Here is a 22,383-nt window from a genome sequence, read left to right as displayed (position 1 = left end):
CTATCCGTGTCTCTCCCCACGTGTCTCTCCCCACGTGTCTCTCCCCCCGTGTCTCTCCCCACGTGTCTCTCCCCCCGTGTCTCTCCCTCCGTGTCTCTCCCCCCGTGTTTCTCCCCCGTGTCTCTCCCCGTGTCTCTCTATCCGTGTCTCTCCCCATGTGTCTCTCCCCCCGTGTCTCTCCCTCCGTGTCTCTCCCCCCGTGTTTCTCCCCCGTGTCTCTCCCCGTGTCTCTCCCTCCGTGTCTCTCCCTCCGTGTCTCTCCCCCCGTGTCTCTCCCTCCGTGTCTCTCCCCCTGTGTCTCCCTCTGTGTCTCTCCCCGTCTCTCCCCACGTGTCTCCCCCCGTGTCTCTCCCCCACCCCCCGTGTCTCACCCCCCGTGTCTCTCCCCGTGTCTCACCCCCCGTGTCTCACCCCCCGTGTCTCTCCCCGTGTCTCTCCCCGTGTCTCTCCCCGTGTCTCCCCCCGTGTCTCACCCCGTGTCTCTCCCCGTGTCTCCCCCCGTGTCTCTCCCTCCGTGTCTCTCCCCCTGTGTCTCACCCCGTGTCTCTCCCCGTGTCTCTCCCCCCGTGTCTCTCCCCACGTGTCTCTCTCCCCGTGTCTCCCCCCGTGTCTCTCCCCCCGTGTCTCTCCCCACGTGTCTCTCTCCCCACGTGTCTCACCCCACGTGTCTCTCTCCCCACGTGTCTCTCTCCCCGTGTCTCTCCCCGTGTCTGTCCCCCCGTGTCTCTCCCTCCATGTCTCTCCCCGTGTCTCCCCCGTGTCTCCCCCCCCGTGTCTCCCCCCGTGTCTCTCTCCCCGTGTCTCTCTCCCCGTGTCTCTCCCCCCGTGTCTCTCCCCGTGTCTCCCCCCGTGTCTCTCCCCACGTGTCTCTCTCCCCGTGTCTCTCCCCCACGTGTCTCCTCGTGTCTCTCCCCACGTGTCTCTCCCCCCGTGTCTCTCCCCACGTGTCTCACCCCCCGTGTCTCTCCCTCCGTGTCTCTCCCCACGTGTCTCTCCCCGTGTCTCTCCCCCCGTGTCTCTCCCCCCATGTCTCTCCCCCCGTGTCTCTCCCCGTGTCTCTCCCCCCGTGTCTCTCCCCGTGTCTCCCTCCCTCCCTACCCCGTGTCTCCCCCCGTGTCTCCCCCCCCCGTGTCTCCCCCCCCCGTGTCTCCCCCCCCCGTCTCTCCCCCCGTGTCTCACCCCCCGTGTCTCTCCCCCCGTGTCTCTCCCCCCGTGTCTCACCCCCATCCCACGTGTCTCTCCCCCCGTGTCTCTCCCCCCGTGTCTCTCCCCCCGTGTCTCACCCCACGTGTCTCTCCCCGTGTCTCACCCCGTGTCTCACCCCCCGTGTCTCTCTCCCCGTGTCTCCCCCCGTGTCTCTCCCCCCGTGTCTCTCCCCCGTGTCTCTCCCCCCCGTGTCTCTCCCCCCCGTGTCTCTCCCCCGTGTCTCTCCCCGTGTCTCTCCCCCACGTGTCTCTCTCCCCGTGTCTCTCCCCCCCGTGTCTCTCCCCCCCGTGTCTCTCCCTCGTGTCTCTCCCCCACATGTCTTTCTCCGTGTCTCTCCCCCGTGTCTCTCTCCCCCGTGTCTCCCCACGTGTCTCTCCCCCCGTGTCTCTCCCCCCGTGTCTCTCCCCCCGTGTCTTCCCCCCGTGTCTCTCCCCCACGTGTCTCTCCCCCCGTGTCTCTCCCCCCGTGTCTCTCTCCCCGTGTCTCTCTCCCCGTGTCTCTCCCCCGTGTCTCTCCCCCGTGTCTCTCCCCCGTGTCTCTCCCCCCATGTCTCTCTCCCCTGTGTCTCCCTACGTGTCTCTCCCCCGTGTCTCTCCCCGTGTCTCTCCCCCCCGTGTCTCTCCCCACGTGTCTCTCCCCGTGTCTCTCCCCACGTGTCTCCCCACGTGTCTCCCCACGTGTCTCTATACGTGTCTCTCTCCCCGTGTCTCTCCCCACGTGTCTCCCCCCGTGTCTCTCCCCGTGTCTCTCCCCACGTGTCTCTCCCGTGTCTCCCCACGTATCTCCCCCCGTGTCTCCCCACGTGTCTCTCCCCGTGTCTCTCCCCCTGTGTCTCCCCCCCCCCGTGTCTCCCCCCCGTGTCTCTCTCCCGTGTCTCTCTCCGTGTCTCCACCGTGTCTCTCCCCGTGTCTCACCCCGTGTCTCTCCCCCCGTGTCTCCCCCCGTGTCTCTCCCCGTGTCTCTCCCCCCCGTGTCTCTCCCTCGTGTCTCTCTCCCACATGTCTTTCTCCGTGTCTCTCCCCCGTGTCTCTCTCCCCGTGTCTCTCCCCCACGTGTCTTTCTCTGTGTCTCTCCCCCGTGTCTCTCCCCCGTGTCTCTCCCCCCGTGTCTCTCTCGCCCGTGTCTCCCCACGTGTCTCTCCCCCCGTGTCTCTCCCCCCGTGTCTTCCCCCCGTGTCTCTCCCCCACGTGTCTCTCCCCCCGTGTCTCTCCCCCCGTGTCTCTCTCCCCGTGTCTCTCTCCCCGTGTCTCTCCCCCGTGTCTCTCCCCCGTGTCTCTCCCCCGTGTCTCTCCCCCCGTGTCTCTCTCCCCCGTGTCTCCCCACGTGTCTCTCCCCCCGTGTCTCTCCCCCCGTGTCTCTCCCCCCCGTGTCTCTCTCCCCGCGTCTCCCCCCCGTGTCTTTCCCCGTGTCTCTCCCCGTGTCTCCCCCCCGTGTCTCTCCCCCGTGTCTCTCCCCGTGTCTCTCCCCCGTGTCTCTCCCCGTGTCTCTCTATCCGTGTCTCTCCCCCCGTGTCTCTCCCCGTGTCTCTCTATCCGTGTCTCTCCCCCCGTATCTCTCCCCATGTCTCTCTATCCGTGTCTCTCCCCACGTGTCTCTCCCCCCCGTGTCTCTCTCCCCGTGTCTCCCCCCCGTGTCTTTCCCCGTGTCTCTCCCCGTGTCTCCCCCCCGTGTCTCTCCCCCGTGTCTCTCCCCGTGTCTCTCCCCCGTGTCTCTCCCCGTGTCTCTCTATCCGTGTCTCTCCCCCCGTGTCTCTCCCCGTGTCTCTCTATCCGTGTCTCTCCCCCCGTGTCTCTCCCCATGTCTCTCTATCCGTGTCTCTCCCCACGTGTCTCTCCCCCCGTGTCTCTCCCTCCGTGTCTCTCCCCCCGTGTTTCTCCCCCATGTCTCTCCCCGTGTCTCTCTATCCGTGTCTCTCCCCACGTGTCTCTCCCCCCGTGTCTCTCCCTCCATGTCTCTCCCCCCGTGTTTCTCCCCCGTGTCTCTCCCCGTGTCTCTCCCTCCGTGTCTCTCCCTCCGTGTCTCTCCCCCCGTGTCTCTCCCTCCGTGTCTCTCCCCCTGTGTCTCCCTCTGTGTCTCTCCCCGTCTCTCCCCACGTGTCTCCCCCTGTGTCTCTCCCCCACCCCCCGTGTCTCACCCCCCGTGTCTCTCCCCGTGTCTCACCCCCCGTGTCTCACCCCCCGTGTCTCTCCCCGTGTCTCTCCCCGTGTCTCTCCCCGTGTCTCTCCCCCCCGTGTCTCTCCCCCCGTGTCTCTCCCCGTGTCTCTCCCCCCGTGTCTCTCCCCCACGTGTCTCTCCCCGTGTCTCTCCCCGTGTCTCCCCCCGTGTCTCTCCCCCCCGTGTCTCTCCCCCCGTGTCTCTCCCCCACGTGTCTCTCCCCGTGTCTCTCCCCGTGTCTCTCCCCGTGTCTCTCCCCGTGTCTCTCCCCCCGTGTCTCTCCCCCACGTGTCTCTCCCCGTGTCTCTCCCCACGTGTCTCTCCCCCCGTGTCTCTCCCCCCGTGTCTCTCCCCACGTGTCTCCCTCCGTGTCTCACCCCCCGTGTCTCCCTCCGTGTCTCCCCCCCGTGTCTCTCCCCCCGTGTCTCTTCCTCCGTGTCTCTCCCCCTGTGTCTCTCCCCGTGTCTCACCCCGTGTCTCTCCCCCCGTGTCTCTCTCCCGTGTCTCTCTCCGTGTCTCACCCCACGTGTCTCCACCCGTGTCTCACCCCCCGTGTCTCTCCCCCCGTGTCTCTCCCCCCGTGTCTCACCCCCATCCCACGTGTCTCTCCCCCCGTGTCTCTCCCCGTGTCTCACCCCGTGTCTCACCCCCCGTGTCTCTCTCCCCGTGTCTCCCCCCGTGTCTCTATCCGTGTCTCTCTCCCCACGTCTCTCCCCGTGTCTCTCCCCGTGTCTCTCCCTCTGTGTCTCTCCCCCCGTGTCTCTCCCCACGTGTCTCTATCCGTGTCTCTCCCCCCGTGTCTCCCCCCGTGTCTCTCCCCCCGTGTCTCTCCCCCCGTGTCTCTCCCCCCGTGTCTCTCCCCCCGTGTCTCTCCCCCCGTGTCTCCCCCCGTGTCTCTCCCCCCGTGTCTCTCCCCCACCCCACGTGTCTCTCCCCCACGTGTCTCCCCACGTGTCTCTCCCCCTGTGTCTCTCCCCCAATCCACGTGTCTCTCCCCCCCGTGTCTCTCCCCACGTGTCTCCCCCCCGTGTCTCTCCCCGTGTCTCTCCCCACGTGTCTCTATCCGTGTCTCTCCCCACGTCTCCCCCCGTGTCTCTCCCCGTGTCTCTCCCCGTGTCTCTCCCCACGTGTCTCTATCCGTGTCTCTCCCCACGTCTCCCCCCGTGTCTCTCCCCGTGTCTCTCCCCACGTGTCTCTCCCCCCGTGTCTCACCCCGTGTCTCTCCCCACGTGTCTCTCCCCACGTGTCTCTCCCCGTGTCTCACCCGTGCGGCAGTACGGGTGAGACACGCTTTCTCGTGGAACACTAGCGCTCCCTCCGTGTCTCTCCCCACGTGTCTCTCCCCCCGTGTCTCTCCCCGTGTCTCTCTCCCGTGTCTCTCTCCGTGTCTCCCCCCGTGTCTCTCTCCCACCCCCACGTGTCTCACCCGTGCGGCAGTATGGGAATGCGTTCCACGCTTTCTCGTGGAACACTAGCGCTCCCTCCGTGTCTCACCCCATGTGTCTCTCTCTCCGTGTCTCTCCCCACGTGTCTCTCCCCCCCGTGTCTCCCACGTGTCTCTCCCCGTGTCTCTCTCCGTGTCTCACCCGTGCGGCAGTACGGGTGAGACACGCTTTCTCGTGGAACACTAGCGCTCCCTCCGTGTCTCTCCCCACGTGTCTCTCCCCCCGTGTCTCTCCCCGTGTCTCTCTCCCGTGTCTCTCTCCGTGTCTCCCCCCGTGTCTCTCTCCCACCCCCACGTGTCTCACCCGTGCGGCAGTATGGGAATGCGTTCCACGCTTTCTCGTGGAACACTAGCGCTCCCTCCGTGTCTCACCCCATGTGTCTCTCTCTCCGTGTCTCTCCACGTGTCTCTCCCCCCCGTGTCTCCCACGTGTCTCTCCCCGTGTCTCTCTCCGTGTCTCACCCGTGCGGCAGTATGGGAATGCGTTCCACGCTTTCTCGTGGAACACTAGCGCTCCCTCCGTGTCTCTCCCCACGTGTCTCTCACCCCGTGTCTCTCTCCCCGTGTCTCTCTCCCCGTGTCTCTCTCCCCACGTGTCTCTCCCCGTGTCTCCCCACGTGTCTCTCTCCCCGTGTCTCCCCCCGTGTCGCTCTCCCACCCCCACGTGTCTCACCCGTGCGGCAGTATGGGAATGCGTTCCACGCTTTCTCGTGGAACACTAGCGCTCCCTCCGTGTCTCTCCCCACGTGTCTCTCCCCACGTGTCTCTCCCCCCGTGTCTCTCCCCCCCGTGTCTCTCCCCACGTGTCTCTCCCCCCCGTGTCTCTCCCCGTGTCTCTCTCCGTGTCTCACCCGTGCGGCAGTATGGGAATGCGTTCCACGCTTTCTCGTGGAACACTAGCGCTCCCTCCGTGTCTCACCCCATGTGTCTCTCCCTCCGTGTCTCTCCCCACGTGTCTCTCCCCCCCGTGTCTCCCCCGTGTCTCTCCCCGTGTCTCTCTCCGTGTCTCACCCGTGCGGCAGTATGGGAATGCGTTCCACGCTTTCTCGTGGAACACTAGCGCTCCCTCCGTGTCTCTCCCCCCGTGTCTCTCTCCCCGTGTCTCCTCCCGTGTCTCTCCCCGTGTCTCTCCCCCACCCCACGTGTCTCTCCCCCCGTGTGTCTCCCCCCGTGTCTCTCCCCCACGTGTCTCCCCCCGTGTCTCTCCCCCCGTGTCTCTCCCCCCCGTGTCTCTCCCCGTGTCTCTCTCCGTGTCTCACCCGTGCGGCAGTATGGGAATGCGTTCCACGCTTTCTCGTGGAACACTAGCGCTCCCTCCGTGTCTCTCCCCACGTGTCTCTCACCCCGTGTCTCTCCCCGTGTCTCTCCCCCCCGTGTTTCCCACGTGTCTCTCCCCGTGTCTCCCCGTGTCTCACCCGTGCGGCAGTATGGGAATGCGTTCCACGCTTTCTCGTGGAACACTAGCGCTCCCTCCGTGTCTCACCCCATGTGTCTCTCCCTCCGTGTCTCTCCCCACGTGTCTCTCCCCCCCGTGTCTCCCACGTGTCTCTCCCCGTGTCTCTCTCCGTGTCTCACCCGTGCGGCAGTATGGGAATGCGTTCCACGCTTTCTCGTGGAACACTAGCGCTCCCTCCGTGTCTCACCCCATGTGTCTCTCCCTCCGTGTCTCTCCCCACGTGTCTCTCCCCCCCGTGTCTCCCACGTGTCTCTCCCCGTGTCTCTCTCCGTGTCTCACCCGTGCGGCAGTATGGGAATGCGTTCCACGCTTTCTCGTGGAACACTAGCGCTCCCTCCGTGTCTCTCCCCCCGTGTCTCTCTCCCCGTGTCTCCTCCCGTGTCTCTCCCCGTGTCTCTCCCCCACCCCACGTGTCTCTCCCCCCGTGTGTCTCCCCCCGTGTCTCTCCCCCACGTGTCTCCCCCCGTGTCTCTCCCCCCGTGTCTCTCCCCCCCGTGTCTCTCCCCGTGTCTCTCTCCGTGTCTCACCCGTGCGGCAGTATGGGAATGCGTTCCACGCTTTCTCGTGGAACACTAGCGCTCCCTCCGTGTCTCTCCCCACGTGTCTCTCACCCCGTGTCTCTCCCCGTGTCTCTCCCCCCCGTGTTTCCCACGTGTCTCTCCCCGTGTCTCCCCGTGTCTCACCCGTGCGGCAGTATGGGAATGCGTTCCACGCTTTCTCGTGGAACACTAGCGCTCCCTCCGTGTCTCACCCCATGTGTCTCTCCCTCCGTGTCTCTCCCCACGTGTCTCTCCCCCCCGTGTCTCCCACGTGTCTCTCCCCGTGTCTCTCTCCGTGTCTCACCCGTGCGGCAGTATGGGAATGCGTTCCACGCTTTCTCGTGGAACACTAGCGCTCCCTCCGGGGCAATCATCTTCACGTAGCCTGGGACCTTGCTGTAACACAGCAGCAGCAGCATCATCATCAGCATCATCAGCAGCATCATCAGCAGCATCATCAGCAGCAGCATCATCAGCAGCATCATCAGCAGCAGCATCATCGGCAGCATCATCAGCAGCATCATCAGCAGCAGCAGCATCATCAGCAGTAGTAGCAACAGCAGTAGTAGTAGTAGCATCAGCAGTAGCATCAGCAGTAGTAGTAGCAGCATCATCATCATCATCAGCAGCATCATCAGCAGCAGCATCATCAGCAGTAGTAGCATCAGCAGTAGTAGTAGTAGCATCAGCAGTAGCATCAGCAGTAGTAGTAGCAGCATCATCAGTAGCAGCATCATCAGCAGTAGTAGCATCAGCAGTAGTAGTAGCAGCATCATCATCATCAGCAGCAGCAGCATCATAATCAGCAGTAGTAGCATCAGCAGTAGTAGTAGCAGCATCATCAGCAGCAGCAGCAGCAGCATCATAATTAGCAGTAGTAGCATCAGTAGTAGTAGTAGCAGCATCATCATCAGCAGCAGCAGCATCATAATCAGCAGCATTATCATTAGTGAGTAGTGGTGAGTAGTAATACTAGTGAGTAGTACTAGTGAGTAGTAGTAGTACTAGTGAGTAGTACTAGTGAGTACTAGTACTACTAGTACTAGTGAGTACTACTAGTACTAGTGAGTACTACTAGTACTAGTGAGTACTACTAGTACTAGTGAGTACTAGTGCGTAGTGAGTAGTAGTGAGTACTAGTAGTAGTAGTACTAATGAGTAGTAGTAGTACTAGTGAGTACTAGTGAGTACCTGTGTAGATGGTACACCTTGTGAGTGTACTGCCCACACTCCCCGTCCTCATGGTAGGGTTCTCTTGAGTACTACTAGTACTACTAGTAGTACTAGTGAGTAGTAGTGAGTACTACTAGTACTGGTGAGTACCTGTGTAGATGGTAGACTTTGTGAGTGTACTGCCCACACTCCCCGTCCTCATGGTAGGGTTCTCTTGAGTACTAGTACTAGTGAGTAGTGAGTAGTAGTGAGTACTAGGAGTACTAGTACCTGTGTAGATGGTACACCTTGTGTGTGTACTGCCCACACTCCCCGTCCTCATGGTAGGGTTCTCTTGAGTACTACTAGTACTAGTGAGTAGTACTAGTACTAGTGAGTACTACTAGTACTAGTGAGTAGTACTAGTGAGTAGTAGTGAGTAGTACTAGTACTAGTACCTGTGTAGATGGTAGACCTTGTGTGTGTACTGCCCACACTCCCCGTCCTCATGGTAGGGTTCTCTTGAGTACTAGTACTACTACTAGTACTAGTGAGTAGTAGTACTACTAGTACTAGTACCTGTGTAGATGGTAGACTTTGTGTGTGTACTGCCCACACTCCCCGTCCTCATGATAGGGTTCTCTTGAGTACTACTAGTACTAGTGAGTAGTACTAGTACTAGTGAGTACTACTAGTACCTGTGTAGATGGTAGACCTTGTGAGTGTACTGCCCACACTCCCCGTCCTCATGGTAGGGTTCTCTTGAGTACTACTAGTACTAGTGAGTAGTAGTGAGTACTACTAGTACTAGTACCTGTGTAGATGGTAGACCTTGTGTGTGTACTGCCCACACTCCCCGTCCTCATGGTAGGGTTCTCTTGAGTACTACTAGTACTAGTGAGTACTAGTTAGTACCTGTGTAGATGGTTGACTTTGTGAGTGTACTGCCCACACTCCCCGTCCTCATGGTAGGGTTCTCTTGAGTACTACTAGTACTAGTGAGTACTACTAGTACTAGTGAGTACTAGTTAGTACCTGTGTAGATGGTAGACCTTGTGAGTGTACTGCCCACACTCCCCGTCCTCATGGTAGGGTTCTCTTGAGTACTACTAGTACTAGTGAGTACTAGTGAGTACTAGTTAGTACCTGTGTAGATGGTAGACCTTGTGAGTGTACTGCCCACACTCCCCGTCCTCATGGTAGGGTTCTCTTGAGTACTACTAGTACTAGTGAGTACTACTAGTACTAGTGAGTACTACTAGTACCTGTGTAGATGGTAGACCTTGTGAGTGTACTGCCCACACTCCCCGTCCTCATGGTAGGGTTCTCTTGAGTACTACTAGTACTAGTGAGTACTACTAGTACTAGTGAGTACTACTAGTACCTGTGTAGATGGTAGACCTTGTGAGTGTACTGCCCACACTCCCCGTCCTCATGGTAGGGTTCTCTTGAGTACTACTAGTACTAGTGAGTACTACTAGTACTAGTACCTGTGTAGATGGTACACCTTGTGTGTGTACTGCCCACACTCCCCGTCCTCATGGTAGGGTTCTCTTGAGTACTACTAGTACTAGTGAGTAGTACTAGTAGTACTAGTGAGTAGTACTAGTACTAGTGAGTACTAGTACTAGTACCTGTGTAGATGGTACACCTTGTGAGTGTACTGCCCACACTCCCCGTCCTCATGGTAGGGTTCTCTTGAGTACTACTAGTACTAGTGAGTAGTACTAGTACTAGTGAGTAGTACTAGTAGTACTAGTGAGTAGTACTAGTACTAGTACTAGTACTCACTAGTACTAGTAGTACTAGTACTAGTAGTACTAGTACTAGTACTACTAGTACTAGTGAGTACTACTAGTACTAGTACCTGTGTAGATGGTACACCTTGTGAGTGTACTGCCCACACTCCCCGTCCTCATGGTAGGGTTCTCTTGAGTACTACTACTAGTACTAGTGAGTACTAGTAGTAGTACTAGTGAGTACTACTAGTACTAGTGAGTAGTACTAGTACCTGTGTAGATGGTACACCTTGTGAGTGTACTGCCCACACTCCCCGTCCTCATGGTAGGGTTCTCTTGAGTACTAGTACTACTACTAGTACTAGTGAGTAGTACTAGTACTAGTACCTGTGTAGATGGTACACCTTGTGAGTGTACTGCCCACACTCCCCGTCCTCATGGTAGGGTTCTCTTGAGTACTAGTACTACTACTAGTACTAGTGAGTAGTACTAGTACTAGTACCTGTGTAGATGGTAGACCTTGTGTGTGTACTGCCCACACTCCCCGTCCTCATGGTAGGGTTCTCTTGAGTACTAGTACTACTACTAGTACTAGTGAGTACCTGTGTAGATGGTACACCTTGTGTGTGTACTGCCCACACTCCCCGTCCTCATGGTAGGGTTCTCTTGAGTACTACTAGTACTAGTGAGTAGTACTAGTAGTACTAGTAGTGAGTAGTACTAGTACTAGTGAGTACTACTAGTACTAGTGAGTACTGGTGAGTACCTGTGTAGATGGTAGACTTTGTGTGTGTACTGCCCACACTCCCCGTCCTCATGGTAGGGTTCTCTTGAGTACTACTAGTACTAGTGAGTACTACTAGTACTAGTACCTGTGTAGATGGTAGACTTTGTGAGTGTACTGCCCACACTCCCCGTCCTCATGGTAGGGTTCTCTTGAGTACTACTAGTTCTAGTGAGTACTAGTGAGTACTAGTAGTACTAGTACCTGTGTAGATGGTACACCTTGTGTGTGTACTGCCCACACTCCCCGTCCTCATGGTAGGGTTCGTTCTTCAGCACCTGGATCCCCTCTCCACCGCCGGTCTCGTTCTTGCTCGCCTCGGCTACCGAGTACAGCTGCGCCACCTGGTACTGTACGGCAGGGACAGTGCGTGTACAGTGCGTACAGTAAGGGCGTGCGGGTACAGTGGGTATGGGTACAGTGGGTATGGGTACAGTGGCCGCGCGATGCGGCGTGAGCGTTTCAGGGGGGTGTACAGTGCGCGCGTGTGTACAGTGTGTACAGTGTGTTTGGGTACAGTACGCGTGTAGGTACAGTGTGTCTGCGTACAGTGCGTGCAGTGTAGTATGTGTGCAGTGTGTTTTTGTAGGGTATGAGTGTGGGTAGTCTTAATATGTACAGTATAAGTGTATGGGTACAGTGTATACAGTGTATGGTGTAGCATGTGTAGAGAGAGTATGTGTATGGTATGAGTGTGGGTAGTCTTAATATGTACAGTTTAAGTGTATGGGTACAGTGTGTACAGTGTATAGGTGTAGCATGTGTAGAGTGTGTATGTGTATGGTATGAGTGTGGGTAGTCTTAATATGTACGGTATAAGTGTATGGGTACAGTGTGTACAGTGTATAGGTGTAGCATGTGTAGAGTGTGTGTGTGTATGGTATGAGTGTGGGTAGTCTTAATATGTACTGTATAAGTGTATGGGTACAGTGTGTACAGTGTATACAGTGTAGTATGCGTACAGTGTGTATGTGTATAGTATGAGTGTGGGTAGTCTTAATATGTACAGTTTAAGTGTATGGGTACAGTGTGTACAGTGTATAGGTGTAGCATGTGTACAGTGTGTATGTGTATGAGTGTGGGTAGTCTTAATATGTACAGTATAAGTGTATGGGTACAGTGTGTACAGTGTATAGGTGTAGCATGTGTAGAGTGTGTATGTGTATGGTATGAATTTGGGTAGTCTTAATATGTACAGTATAAGTGTTTGGGTACAGTGTGTACAGTGTATAGGTGTAGCATGTGTAGAGTGTGTATGTGTATGGTATGAGTGTGGGTAGTCTTAATATGTACAGTATAAGTGTTTGGGTACAGTGTGTACAGTGTATATGTGTAGCATGTGTAGAGTGTGTATGTGTATGGTATGAGTGTGGGTAGTCTTAATATGTACAGTATAAGTGTCTGGGTACAGTGTGTACAGTGTATAGGTGTAGCATGTGTACAGTGTGTATGTGTATGGTATGAGTGTGGGTAGTCTTAATATGTACAGTATAAGTGTATGGGTACAGTGTGTACAGTGTATAGGTGTAGCATGTGTAGAGAGTGTATGGTATGGTATGAGTGTGGGTAGTCTTAATATGTACAGTTTAAGTGTATGGGTACAGTGTGTACAGTGTATAGGTGTAGCATGTGTAGAGTGTGTATGTGTATGGTATGAGTGTGGGTAGTCTTAATATGTACAGTATAAGTGTATGGGTACAGTGTGTACAGTGTAAAGGTGTAGCATGTGTACAGTGTGTGTGTGTGTATGGTATGAGTGTGGGTAGTCTTAATATGTACAGTTTAAGTGTATGGGTACAGTGTGTACAGTGTATAGGTGTAGCATGTGTAGAGTGTGTATGTGTATGGTATGAGTGTGGGTAGTCTTAATATGTACAGTATAAGTGTCTGGGTACAGTGTGTACAGTGTATAGGTGTAGCATGTGTACAGTGTGTATGTGTATGGTATGAATTTGGGTAGTCTTAATATGTACAGTTTAAGTGTATGGGTACAGTGTGTACAGTGTATAGGTGTAGCATGTGTAGAGTGTGTATGTGTATGGTATGAGTGTGGGTAGTCTTAATATGTACAGTATAAGTGTCTGGGTACAGTGTGTACAGTGTATAGGTGTAGCATGTGTACAGTGTGTATGTGTATGGTATGAATTTGGGTAGTCTTAATATGTACAGTTTAAGTGTGTGGGTACAGTGTGTACAGTGTATAGGTGTAGCATGTGTAGAGTGTGTATGTGTATGGTATGAGTGTGGGTAGTCTTAATATGTACAGTTTAAGTGTATGGGTACAGTGTGTACAGTGTATAGGTGTAGCATGTGTAGAGTGTGTATGTGTATGGTGAGTGTGGGTAGTCTTAATATGTACAGTATAAGTGTATGGGTACAGTGTGTACAGTGTATAGGTGTAGCATGTGTAGAGTGTGTATGTGTATGGTATGAGTGTGGGTAGTCTTAATATGTACAGTATAAGTGTATGGGTACAGTGTGTACAGTGTAAAGGTGTAGCATGTGTAGAGTGTGTATGTGTATGGTATGAGTGTGGGTAGTCTTAATATGTACGGTATAAGTGTATGGGTACAGTGTGTACAGTGTATAGGTGTAGCATGTGTAGAGTGTGTATGTGTATGGTATGAGTGTGGGTAGTCTTAATATGTACAGTTTAAGTGTATGGGTACAGTGTGTACAGTGTATAAGTGTAGCATGTGTGCAGTGTGTATGTGTATGGTATGAGTGTGGGTAGTCTTAATATGTACAGTATAAGTGTATGGGTACAGTGTGTACAGTGTATAGGTGTAGCATGTGTAGAGTGTGTATGTGTATGGTATGAGTGTGGGTAGTCTTAATATGTACAGTTTAAGTGTATGGGTACAGTGTGTACAGTGTATAGGTGTAGCATGTGTACAGTGTGTATGTGTATGGTATGAGTGTGGGTAGTCTTAATATGTACAGTATAAGTGTATGGGTACAGTGTGTACAGTGTATAGGTGTAGCATGTGTACAGTGTGTATGTGTATGGTATGAGTGTGGGTAGTCTTAATATGTACAGTTTAAGTGTTTGGGTACAGTGTGTACAGTGTATAGGTGTAGCATGTGTACAGTGTGTGTGTGTATGGTATGAGTGTGGGTAGTCTTAATATGTACAGTTTAAGTGTATGGGTACAGTGTGTACAGTGTATAGGTGTAGCATGTGTAGAGTGTGTATGTGTATGGTATGAGTGTGGGTAGTCTTAATATGTACAGTATAAGTGTCTGGGTACAGTGTGTACAGTGTATAGGTGTAGCATGTGTACAGTGTGTATGTGTATGGTATGAATTTGGGTAGTCTTAATATGTACAGTTTAAGTGTATGGGTACAGTGTGTACAGTGTATAGGTGTAGCATGTGTAGAGTGTGTATGTGTATGGTATGAGTGTGGGTAGTCTTAATATGTACAGTATAAGTGTCTGGATACAGTGTGTACAGTGTATAGGTGTAGCATGTGTACAGTGTGTATGTGTATGGTATGAATTTGGGTAGTCTTAATATGTACAGTTTAAGTGTGTGGGTACAGTGTGTACAGTGTATAGGTGTAGCATGTGTAGAGTGTGTATGTGTATGGTATGAGTGTGGGTAGTCTTAATATGTACAGTTTAAGTGTATGGGTACAGTGTGTACAGTGTATAGGTGTAGCATGTGTAGAGTGTGTATGTGTATGGTGAGTGTGGGTAGTCTTAATATGTACAGTATAAGTGTATGGGTACAGTGTGTACAGTGTATAGGTGTAGCATGTGTAGAGAGTGTATGTGTATGGTATGAGTGTGGGTAGTCTTAATATGTACAGTATAAGTGTATGGGTACAGTGTGTCCAGTGTATAGGTGTAGCATGTGTACAGTGTGTGTGTGTATGGTATGAGTGTGGGTAGTCTTAATATGTACAGTATAAGTGTCTGGGTACAGTGTGTACAGTGTATAGGTGTAGCATGTGTACAGTGTGTATGTGTATAATATGAATTTGGGTAGTCTTAATATGTACAGTTTAAGTGTATGGGTACAGTGTGTACAGTGTATAGGTGTAGCATGTGTAGAGTGTGTATGTGTATGGTATGAATTTGGGTAGTCTTAATATGTACAGTTTAAGTGTATGGGTACAGTGTGTACAGTGTGCATATGTACAGTGTGGGCGCGCGTGCAGCGTTATGTTGGGTACAGTGTGTACAGTATGCCGTGTGGATACAGTGCATGTGATGCAGTGTTACAGTGTGCGTACAGTGTGCCCGTGTGTATTGTGTAGCTACAGTTCGAGTGTGTACAGTGTACATACAGTGTGCCATGGGTGGTGTGTAGCTACAGTTTGAGTGTGTACAGTGTACAGTGTGTACAGTGTGCTCGTGGGTAGTGTGTAGCTACAGTCTGAATGTGTGTACAGTGTACATACATTGTGCCATGGGTAGTGTGTAGCTACAGTTTGAGTGTGTACAGTGTGCGTACAGTGTGCCATGGGTAGTGTGTAGCTACAGTTTGAGTGTGTACAGTGTACAGTGTGTGTACAGTGGACAAAGTGACTGACTGAGTGAGCTCAACAGAGACAAAGTGACTGTCTATGTGAGCTCAACAGAGACAAAGTGTCTGTGTGAGCTCAACAGAGACAAAGTGACTGTGTGAGCTCAACAGAGACAAAGTGACTGTCTGTGTGAGCTCAACATAGACAAAGTGTCTGTCTATGTGAGCTCAACAGAGACAAAGTGTCTGTGTGAGCTCAACAGAGACAAAGTGTCTGTGTGAGCTCAACAGAGACAAAGTGACTGTCTATGTGAGCTCAACATAGACAAAGTGACTGTCTGTGTGAGCTCAACAGAGACAAAGTGACTGTCTGTGTGAGCTCAACATAGACAAAGTGACTGTCTGTGTGAGCTCAACAGAGACAAAGTGACTGTCTGTGTGAGCTCAACAGAGACAAAGTGACTGTCTGAGTGAGCTCAACAGAGACAAAGTGACTGTCTATGTGAGCTCAACAAAGACAAAGTGACTGTCTGTGTGAGCTCAACAGAGACAAAGTGTGGGTACAGTGCGTACAGTGCGTGTACAGTATGTACAGTGTGTGTACAGTGAGTGGGAAGAACGCCCTCCATTTCTTACCTCTTCAACGGAGCATGGCATGACCACGCGACTACACACACACAGAGACAAAGACAAAGTTCCCCCAAGTAGCCTTCAACAGACTGCAGGGGCAAGTGCTGCTAGCTAGCGAGTAGCAGTGTCTATGTACTACACACACCACACACAGACAAAGCTCCCCCAGGTAGCCTCTAGTAGGGCTGTAGGGGCAAGAGCTGTTAGCTAGCGAGTAGCAGCAGCAGTGTCTATGTACTACACACACCACACACAAAGGTCCCCCAGGTAGCCTCTAGCAGGGCTGTAGGGGCAAGTGCTGTTAGCTAGCGAGTAGCAGCAGCAGTGTCTATGTACTACACACACCACACACAGACAAAGCTCCCCCAGGTAGCCTCTAGCAGGGCTGTAGGGGCAAGTGCTGTTAGCTAGCGAGTAGCAGCAGCAGTGTCTATGTACTACACACACCACACACAGACAAAGCTACCCCAGGTAGCCTTCAACAGACTGCAGGGGCAAGTGCTGCTAGCTAGCGAGTAGCAGTGTCTATGTACTACACACACACAGAGAGACAAAGACAAAGTTCCCCCAGGTAGCCTTTAACAGACTGCAGGGGCAAGTGCTGTTAGCTAGCGAGTAGCAGCAGCAGTGTCTATGTACTACACACACCACACACAGACAAAGCTCCCCCAGGTAGCCTCTAGCAGGGCTGTAGGGGCAAGTGTTGTTAGCGAGCACCTATTAAGGCTACCGGCACTGTGGCATACACAGAGGGGGGTGGGTGGCCAGCGCCACGCCCGGCCGCCTTTGTCTCTCTCCCGGCAGTGGCGATGTCTACGACTACAGAGACAGTAGTAACTCGATGTGGGGGGGGGGGGAGGAGTAGGCCAAGTTTCAGCTTGTTGCGGATTAATCACTCCCATCCCTGTGGGGGGAGGGAGACGCGGGGGGGATAAGAGAGAGACAAGAGAGAGAGACAAGAGAGAGACAAGAGAGAGACAAGAGAGAGACAAGATAGAGAGACAAGAGAGAGATAAGAGAGAGATAAGAGAGAGAGATAAGAGAGATAAGAGAGAGACAAGAGAGAGACAAGAGAGAGACAAGAGAGATAAGAGAGAGATAAGGGAGAGACAAGAGAGAGATAAGAGAGAGACAAGAGAGAGACAAGAGAGAGACAAGAGAGAGAGACAAGAGAGAGATAAGAGAGAGATAAGAGAGAGACAAGAGAGAGACAAGAGAGAGACAAGAGAGAGACAAGAGAGAGACAAGAGAGATAAGAGAGAGACAAGAGAGAGACAAGAGAGACAAGACAGAGACAAGAGAGAGATAAGAGAGAGATAAGAGAGAGATAAGAGAGAGACAAGAGAGAGATAAGAGAGAGACAAGAGAGAGATAAGAGAGAGATAAGAGAGATAAGAGAGACAAGAGAGAGACAAGAGAGAGACAAGGGAGAGAGACAAGGGAGAGAGACAAGGGAGAGAGATAAGAGAGAGACAAGAGAGAGACACGAGAGAGACAAGAGAGAGACAAGAGAGAGACAAGAGAGAGATAAGAGACAAGAGAGAGACAAGAGAGAGACAAGAGAGAGATAAGAGAGAGACAAGAGAGAGATAAGAGAGAGACAAGAGAGAGACAAGGGAGAGACAAGAGAGATAAGAGAGAGACAAGAGAGATAAGAGAGAGTTAAGAGAGAGACAAGAGAGAGATAAGATAGAGACAAGAGAGAGATAAGAGAGAGACAAGAGAGAGACAAGAGAGAGACAAGAGAGACAAGAGAGAGATAAGAGAGAGACAAGAGAGAGACAAGAGAGAGACAAGGGAGAGATAAGAGAGATATAAGAGAGAGACAAGAGAGAGAGACAAGAGAGAGACAAGGGAGAGATAAGAGAGAGATAAGAGAGAGACAAGAGAGAGAGAGAGAGACAAGGGAGAGACAAGGGAGAGATAAGAGAGAGATAAGAGAGAGACAAGAGAGAGAGACAAGGGAGAGATAAGAGAGACAAGAGAGAGAGACAAGAGAGAGACAAGGGAGAGATAAGAGAGAGACAAGAGAGAGAGACAAGAGAGAGAGACAAGAGAGAGATAAGAGAGAGATAAGAGAGAGACAAGAGAGAGACAAGAGAGATAAGAGAGATAAGGGAGAGACAAGAGAGATAAGAGAGAGACAAGAGAGAGACAAGAGAGACAAGAGAGAGACAAGAGAGAGACAAGAGAGAGAGAGAGAGACAAGAGAGAGACAAGAGAGACAAGACAGAGACAAGAGAGAGATAAGAGAGAGATGAGAGATAAGAGAGAGACAAGAGAGAGATAAGAGAGAGACAAGAGAGAGATAAGAGAGAGATAAGAGAGATAAGAGAGACAAGAGAGAGACAAGAGAGAGACAAGGGAGAGAGATAAGGGAGAGAGACAAGGGAGAGAGATAAGAGAGAGACAAGAGAGAGACAAGAGAGAGACAAGAGAGAGACAAGAGAGACAAGAGAGAGACAAGAGAGAGACAAGAGAGAAACAAGAGAGAGACAAGAGAGAGACAAGAGAGAGAGATAAGAGAGACAGGAGAGAGACAAGAGAGAGACAAGAGAGAGAGACAAGGGAGAGACAAGAGAGAGACAAGAGAGAGACAAGAGAGAGATAAGAGAGAGATAAGAGAGAGACAAGAGAGAGACAAGAGAGAGATAAGAGAGAGACAAGAGAGAGATAAGAGAGAGACAAGAGAGAGATAAGAGAGAGACAAGGGAGAGATGAGAGAGATAAGAGAGAGATAAGAGAGAGATAAGAGAGAGACAAGAGAGAGACAAGAGAGAGAGACAAGAGAGAGAGACGAGAGAGAGACAAGAGAGAGACAAGAGAGAGACAAGAGAGAGATAAGGGAGAGATGAGAGAGATAAGAGAGAGATAAGAGAGAGATAAGAGAGAGACAAGAGAGAGATAAGAGAGAGACAAGGGAGAGAGATAAGAGAGAGACAAGAGAGAGACAAGGGAGAGACAAGAGAGAGACACGAGAGAGATAAGAGAGAGACAAGAGAGAGACAAGAGAGAGACAAGAGAGAGACAAGAGAGAGACAAGAGAGAGATAAGAGAGAGAGACAAGAGAGAGATAAGAGAGAGATAAGAGAGAGACAAGGGAGAGAGACAAGAGAGAGACAAGAGAGAGACAAGAGAGAGATAAGAGAGAGATAAGAGAGAGACAAGGGAGAGAGACAAGAGAGAGAGAAGAGAGAGACAAGAGAGAGACAAGGGAGAGACAAGAGAGAGATAAGAGAGAGATAAGAGAGAGACAAGAGACAAGAGAGAGACAAGAGAGAGATAAGAGAGAGACAAGAGAGAGACAAGAGAGAGACAAGAGAGAGATAAGAGAGAGACAAGGGAGAGATAAGGGAGAGAGACAAGAGAGAGACAAGAGAGAGACAAGAGAGAGATAAGAGAGAGATAAGAGAGAGATAAGAGAGAGACAAGGGAGAGAGACAAGAGAGAGAGAAGAGAGAGACAAGAGAGAGACAAGAGAGACAAGAGAGAGACAAGAGAGATACAAGGGAGGGACAAGGGAGAGACAAGAGAGAGACAAGGGAGAGACAAGAGAGAGACAAGAGAGAGACAAGGGAGAGACAAGGGAGAGACAAGAGAGAGACAAGAGAGATAAGAGAGAGACAAGAGAGAGATAAGAGAGAGACAAGAGAGAGATAAGAGAGAGAGAAGAGAGAGACAAGGGAGAGAGACAAGGAATAGATAAGAGAGAGATTAGAGAGAGATAAGAGAGAGATAAGAGAGAGACAAGGGGGAGAGACAAGGGAGAGAGACAAGAGAGAGACAAGAGAGAGACAAGGGAGAGAGACAAGGGAGAGAGACAAGGGAGAGACAAGAGAGAGAGAAGAGAGAGATAAGAGAGAGATAAGAGAGAGAGAGAGACAAGGGAGAGAGACAAGGGAGAGAGACAAGAGAGAGACAAGAGAGAGACAAGAGAGAGAGACAAGGGAGAGAGACAAGGGAGAGAGACAAGGGAGAGACAAGAGAGAGACAAGAGAGAGACAAGGGAGAGACAAGGGAGAGATAAGAGAGAGATAAGAGAGAGACAAGAAAGAGACAAGAGAGAGAGATAAGAGAGAGATAAGAAAGAGATAAGAGAGAGATAAGAGAGAGACAAGGGAGAGAGACAAGGGAGAGAGACAAGGGAGAGAGACAAGGGAGAGACAAGGGAGACAAGGGAGAGACAAGGGAGAGAGACAAGAGAGAGACAAGAGAGAGACAAGAGAGAGAGACAAGGGAGAGAGACAAGGGAGAGAGACAAGGGAGAGACAAGAGAGAGACAAGAGAGAGATAAGAGAGAGACAAGAGAGAGACAAGAGAGAGATAAGAGAGAGAGACAAGGGAGAGAGACAAGGGAGAGAGACAAGAGAGAGACAAGGGAGAGAGACAAGGGAGAGAGACAAGGGAGAGACAAGAGAGAGAGAGACAAGGGAGAGATAAGAGAGAGACAAGAGAGAGACAAGAGAGAGACAATAGAGAGACAAGAGAGAGAGACAAGGGAGAGACAAGAGAGAGACAAGAGAGAGAGACAAGAGAGAGACAAGGGAGAGAGACAAGGGAGAGACAAGAGAGAGACAAGAGAGAGACAAGAGAGAGATAAGGGAGAGAGACAAAGGAGAGACAAGAGAGAGACAAGGGAGAGAGACAAGGGAGAGAGACAAGGGAGAGAGACAAGAGAGAGAGACAAGAGAGAGACAAGAGAGAGATAAGAGAGAGACAAGGGAGAGAGACAAGGGAGAGAGACAAGGGAGAGACAAGAGAGAGATAAGAGAGAGACAAGGGAGAGACAAGGGAGAGAGACAAGGGAGAGACAAGAGAGAGACAAGAGAGAGACAAGAGAGAGAGACAAGGGAGAGATGAGAGAGACAAGAGAGAGACAAGGGAGAGACAAGAGAGAGACAAGAGAGAGACAAGGGAGAGAGACAAGGGAGAGAGACAAGGGAGAGAGACAAGGGAGAGACAAGAGAGAGACAAGGGAGAGAGACAAGGGAGAGAGACAAGGGAGAGACAAGAGAGATAAGAGAGAGACAAGGTAGAGAGACAAGGGAGAGAGACAAGGGAGAGAGACAAGAGAGAGACAAGGGAGAGACAAGGGAGACAAGGGAGAGACAAGGGAGAGACAAGGGAGACAAGGGAGAGACAAGAGAGAGACAAGAGAGAGACAAGAGAGAGAGACAAGGGAGAGAGACAAGGGAGAGAGACAAGGGAGAGACAAGAGAGAGACAAGAGAGAGATAAGAGAGAGACAAGAGAGAGACAAGAGAGAGATAAGAGAGAGAGACAAGGGAGAGAGACAAGGGAGAGAGACAAGAGAGAGACAAGGGAGAGAGACAAGGGAGAGAGACAAGGGAGAGACAAGAGAGAGAGAGACAAGGGAGAGATAAGAGAGAGACAAGAGAGAGACAAGAGAGAGACAAGAGAGAGAGACAAGGGAGAGACAAGAGAGAGACAAGAGAGAGAGACAAGAGAGAGACAAGGGAGAGAGACAAGGGAGAGACAAGAGAGAGACAAGAGAGAGACAAGAGAGAGATAAGGGAGAGAGACAAAGGAGAGACAAGAGAGAGACAAGGGAGAGAGACAAGGGAGAGAGACAAGGGAGAGAGACAAGAGAGAGAGACAAGAGAGAGACAAGAGAGAGATAAGAGAGAGACAAGGGAGAGAGACAAGGGAGAGAGACAAGGGAGAGACAAGAGAGAGATAAGAGAGAGACAAGGGAGAGACAAGGGAGAGAGACAAGGGAGAGACAAGAGAGAGACAAGAGAGAGACAAGAGAGAGAGACAAGGGAGAGATGAGAGAGACAAGAGAGAGACAAGGGAGAGACAAGAGAGAGACAAGAGAGAGACAAGGGAGAGAGACAAGGGAGAGAGACAAGGGAGAGAGACAAGGGAGAGACAAGAGAGAGACAAGGGAGAGAGACAAGGGAGAGAGACAAGGGAGAGACAAGAGAGATAAGAGAGAGACAAGGTAGAGAGACAAGGGAGAGAGACAAGGGAGAGAGACAAGAGAGAGACAAGGGAGAGACAAGAGAGAGACAAGGGAGAGAGACAAGAGAGAGACAAGGGAGAGACAAGAGAGAGACAAGAGAGAGAGACAAGGGAGAGATAAGAGAGAGACAAGGGAGAGAGACAAGGGAGAGAGACAAGAGAGAGATAAGAGAGAGACAAGGGAGAGATAAGAGAGAGCGGGCTTACTATTCCTTCAACACCACCATGATCGCCGCCGTGACGTCACTGCCGGGTAACGCGTGACGTCAAACGGCGACGTGACGTCAGTTACGCCACGGGTTGTGGTGACGTCACGATCTTCGGCGCATTGCGCGGTAGAGGTGTCGCGGCATGACGTCATTTCCCCGGATTTGGTTGGGCCGGCGACGTCACCGGTCGGTATTACGTCACCTCTCCGAGGGATGACGTCACGGGGCAAAAAATTTCTGGATTATTTATTTACCCTGACGGTGAACAATCCCGAAAATCAGCAAAGCTCTTTAACAATGATAACGATGACTGTGCAAAGTTACATAACAGCGTCATTCGTGTTCATTTAAATCCCACAACAATGCGGGGCCAAAATTATATCAATCCATAGCAACTATCATTGCTGAGATTAATGCACTCCGAAGTGAATAATTATTGATACTATTTCATTTATTATATTATCATTCTTATTATGCTTGTATAGTTATTACAATTATGGTAATGTATATTCTTGGTTCTTTCGGTGAAGTCACCACCGCGTAGAAGGGAAACAATAAAATAATAATAAAAATATATAAAACAATGGAATTCTCACGACGTTTCTGCTGCAAC

General features: G+C 51.7%; 1 protein-coding gene across 1 annotated transcript in view; it reads right to left on the bottom strand.

The window, feature by feature from the left end:
• LOC116958131 (phosphatidylinositol transfer protein beta isoform-like) overlaps positions 1 to 21,884 on the bottom strand; it is a 60,311-nt gene extending 38,427 nt beyond the window's left edge. The window contains exons 1-4 of the mRNA XM_076064403.1: positions 21,769 to 21,884; positions 15,584 to 15,614; positions 10,679 to 10,824; positions 7,104 to 7,195 (exon numbers count right to left, since the gene is read on the bottom strand). Coding sequence (XP_075920518.1) covers positions 7,104 to 7,195; positions 10,679 to 10,824; positions 15,584 to 15,614; positions 21,769 to 21,788 — 289 coding nt within the window. The 5' untranslated portion in view covers positions 21,789 to 21,884. The remainder of the gene's footprint in view (positions 1 to 7,103; positions 7,196 to 10,678; positions 10,825 to 15,583; positions 15,615 to 21,768) is intronic.
• Between the last annotated feature and the right edge of the window lie 499 nt (positions 21,885 to 22,383).

This window comes from Petromyzon marinus, unplaced genomic scaffold (assembly GCF_048934315.1).
Source record: "Petromyzon marinus isolate PM22_M1 ecotype Great Lakes invasive population unplaced genomic scaffold, UKy_Petmar_22M1.pri1.0 PM_Scaffold_42, whole genome shotgun sequence".
NCBI lineage: Eukaryota > Metazoa > Chordata > Hyperoartia > Petromyzontiformes > Petromyzontidae > Petromyzon > Petromyzon marinus.
Note: the sequence above shows the minus strand (reverse complement) of the source record. Positions and strands in the feature narration are given on the sequence as shown.